Raw genomic sequence first — 2,651 nt, 5'->3', positions numbered from 1 at the left:
CCCCCCCGCTCGCCCTGCAGGTCTTGGGGAAGGGGAACACGGCCTTCTGGATCGTCTTCCCCGTCATCCACATCGTGGCCACGCTGCTGCTGAGCACCCAGCTGTACTACATGGGCCGCTGGAAGCTGGGTGAGGGGGGCACCGGGAGCGAGGTGGGAGGGGACAGTGGGTGGCCCCCCCGTGTCACGTCCCCTCTCCCCACAGACTCGGGCATCCTGCGCAGGATCCTGCACGTGCTGTACACGGACTGCGTGCGGCAGTGCAGCGGGCCCATGTACGTGGTGAGTGCTGGCCCCGGGGCCCCCGGCTCTGCCTGGCAGCCCCCCCAGAGCAGCTTCCCCCAGCCCCTCACAGCCCCCTCCTCTTCTGCAGGACCGAATGGTGCTCCTGGTCATGGGGAACATCATCAACTGGTCGCTGTGAGTGCAAAGCTGGGCACGTGGCAGATCCCACCCTGCTTCTCCCCATCCCTGCTGCTGCCCCAACCCCTCTCCTGTGGCACTGCCATCCCTCAGTGGGGCTGGGCAGGGACTGGCAGCTCATGGCAGCTGTGAGCCCAGAATGCTGGTCCCCCTGCAGCTGTGGCACCCTGGAGTCCCCACATGCTGCCTGATCTCCTGGGGGCTGCAGACATGCTATGGGGGCAGTGGGCATGGCAGGGGGACCCCCAGGCTGACCCCACTGCCTGTCCCTGCCTCCCCAGCGCTGCCTACGGCCTCATTGTCCGCCCCAATGATTTTGCTTCCTACCTGCTGGCCATCGGCATCTGCAACCTCCTCCTTTACTTCGCCTTCTACATTATCATGAAGGTGGGAATTGAGCCCTCGGCCCGCACGGGCAGGGCAGGGCAGGGGTGGGCACTGCTGCCAGCTCCTGCCCACACGGTGACCCCGGCCTCTCCCGCAGCTCCGCAGTGGCGAGCGCATCAAGCTCATCCCCCTGCTCTGCATCATCAGCACCTCCGTGGTCTGGGGCTTCGCCCTCTTCTTCTTCTTCCAGGGGCTCAGCACCTGGCAGGTGAGCAGGAGGGTGGCACGGGCAGCGGGGCTGGCAGGGGGGCCATGGGCAGGCACAGTGACGCTGGCCCTGTGCCCGGCAGAAAACACCAGCTGAATCCCGGGAGCACAACCGTGACTGCATCCTGCTCGACTTCTTTGACGACCACGACATCTGGCATTTCCTCTCCTCCATCGCCATGTTCGGCTCCTTCCTGGTAGGTGCTGGTTCCACTGGCACAGCTGCCTCTGTGCCCAGGTCCCCAGTGCCCCGCTCCCCTCACTGCCCTCGCCCCACAGGTGCTGCTGACGCTGGACGATGACCTGGACTGTGTCCAGCGGGACAAGATCTACGTCTTCTAGGAGCCTGCAGCCACGCGCTGCCCTGGGACCGTGCCAAACGCCCGGCTGCAGCCCCGGGAGGGGCACCCACCCCTGGGGAGGGATGTCTGCGCTGCAGGTCCTGCCAGCCACTCTGTCCCCCTCCCCACACAGCCCTGGGGTCCTGGTTTGCCTCCTCCCCGTCAGCTGGGTCCCTCCAGGCACTTCGTGCCCATCCCTGGGCCCGTCACAGCCAAAAATGGGACTGGGGGGCCACCAGAGCATCCGTCCTCTGTGGCAAGTGACACTGGAAAAGTGCTGCTGCTGCTGCTGCTGCTCCGTGTCCGTGTGCCCATGGGCACAGGGGGGGACTGGGGCGAGCTCTGTGCCAGCAGCCCCGTGGCCCCCCGAGCACATGGGTGTGGGTCTCTCTTCAGTGCCGCGTGAGTCGAGTGGGTGGGGTGGGGGGTGCGTGGTGCCAGCACGGTGGTGGCAGTGGCCCGAGAGGCCCCACTCGTGTCTCCTCCAGGAGGGGTGGCCGCTGTGGGCCCCTGTCACTCCCCACCAAGGTGCCATGCTCCCCGCAGGGATCTGCTGGGAAGGGACTCGCATTAAAGTGTCTGCACTTTGCCCGTGCCTCTGCTGCCTGCCAGGGGTCCCTTCTCCCCATTGATTTTGGGAGGGGGGAGATGCTGCAGGGGCTGGGAAATGCTGCCCTGGACAGTGCATGTGGGGAGGGTGGGGTTATCCGGGTAGCTAAGATTGAAAAGCAACTGAGCTGTCACAAGCCCAAGATGCCAGTAAGGCCTCCACATCAATGATTTAAGAACAACAATTAATTGAACTCCACGAAAGCCAGGGCCCAAACTGGGATTAGATACCCCACTATGCCTGGCCCGAAATCTTGATGCTTACCCCTACTAAAGCATCTGCCCAAGAACTATGAGTACCAATGCTTAAAACTCTAAGGACTTGACAGTGCCCCAAACCCACCTAGAGGAGCCTGTTCTGTAATCGATGATCCACGATACAGCTGACCATTCCTTGCCAAAACAGCCTACATACCGCCGTCGCCAGCCCACCTCCCCTGAAAGCCCAACAGTGGACGCAATAGCCCCACCACGCTAACAAGACAGGTCAAGGTATAGCCTATGGAGTGGTAGTAATGGGCTACATTTTCTAGATTAGAACACACGGCAAAGGGGCCTGAAACGACCCCTGGAAGGCGGATTTAGCAGTAAAGTGGGACAATGGAGCCCTCTTTAAGCCGGCCCTGGGGCACGTACACACCGCCCGTCACCCTCCTCGCAGGCGCCCCCCCCCCCCCCACACTCT

The 2,651-nt window shown here is 63.3% G+C and overlaps 1 protein-coding gene across 1 annotated transcript in view; it reads left to right on the top strand.

Moving 5' to 3' along the window:
- Positions 1-1,946, top strand: part of SIDT2 (SID1 transmembrane family member 2) — a 6,240-nt gene extending 4,294 nt beyond the window's left edge. The window contains 7 exon segments of the mRNA XM_031062405.1: positions 2-129; positions 205-281; positions 373-419; positions 704-809; positions 907-1,017; positions 1,100-1,213; positions 1,296-1,946. Of these exon segments, the coding sequence (XP_030918265.1) occupies positions 2-129; positions 205-281; positions 373-419; positions 704-809; positions 907-1,017; positions 1,100-1,213; positions 1,296-1,358 (646 nt within the window). The 3' untranslated portion in view covers positions 1,359-1,946.
- Positions 1,947-2,651: the final 705 nt, after the last annotated feature.

The sequence above is a fragment of the Geospiza fortis genome, unplaced genomic scaffold (genome assembly GCF_000277835.1).
Source record: "Geospiza fortis unplaced genomic scaffold, GeoFor_1.0 scaffold183, whole genome shotgun sequence".
Taxonomy (NCBI): domain Eukaryota; kingdom Metazoa; phylum Chordata; class Aves; order Passeriformes; family Thraupidae; genus Geospiza; species Geospiza fortis.
The sequence above is the reverse complement of the archived record's forward strand: the minus strand, read 5'-3'. Positions and strand labels throughout refer to the sequence as shown.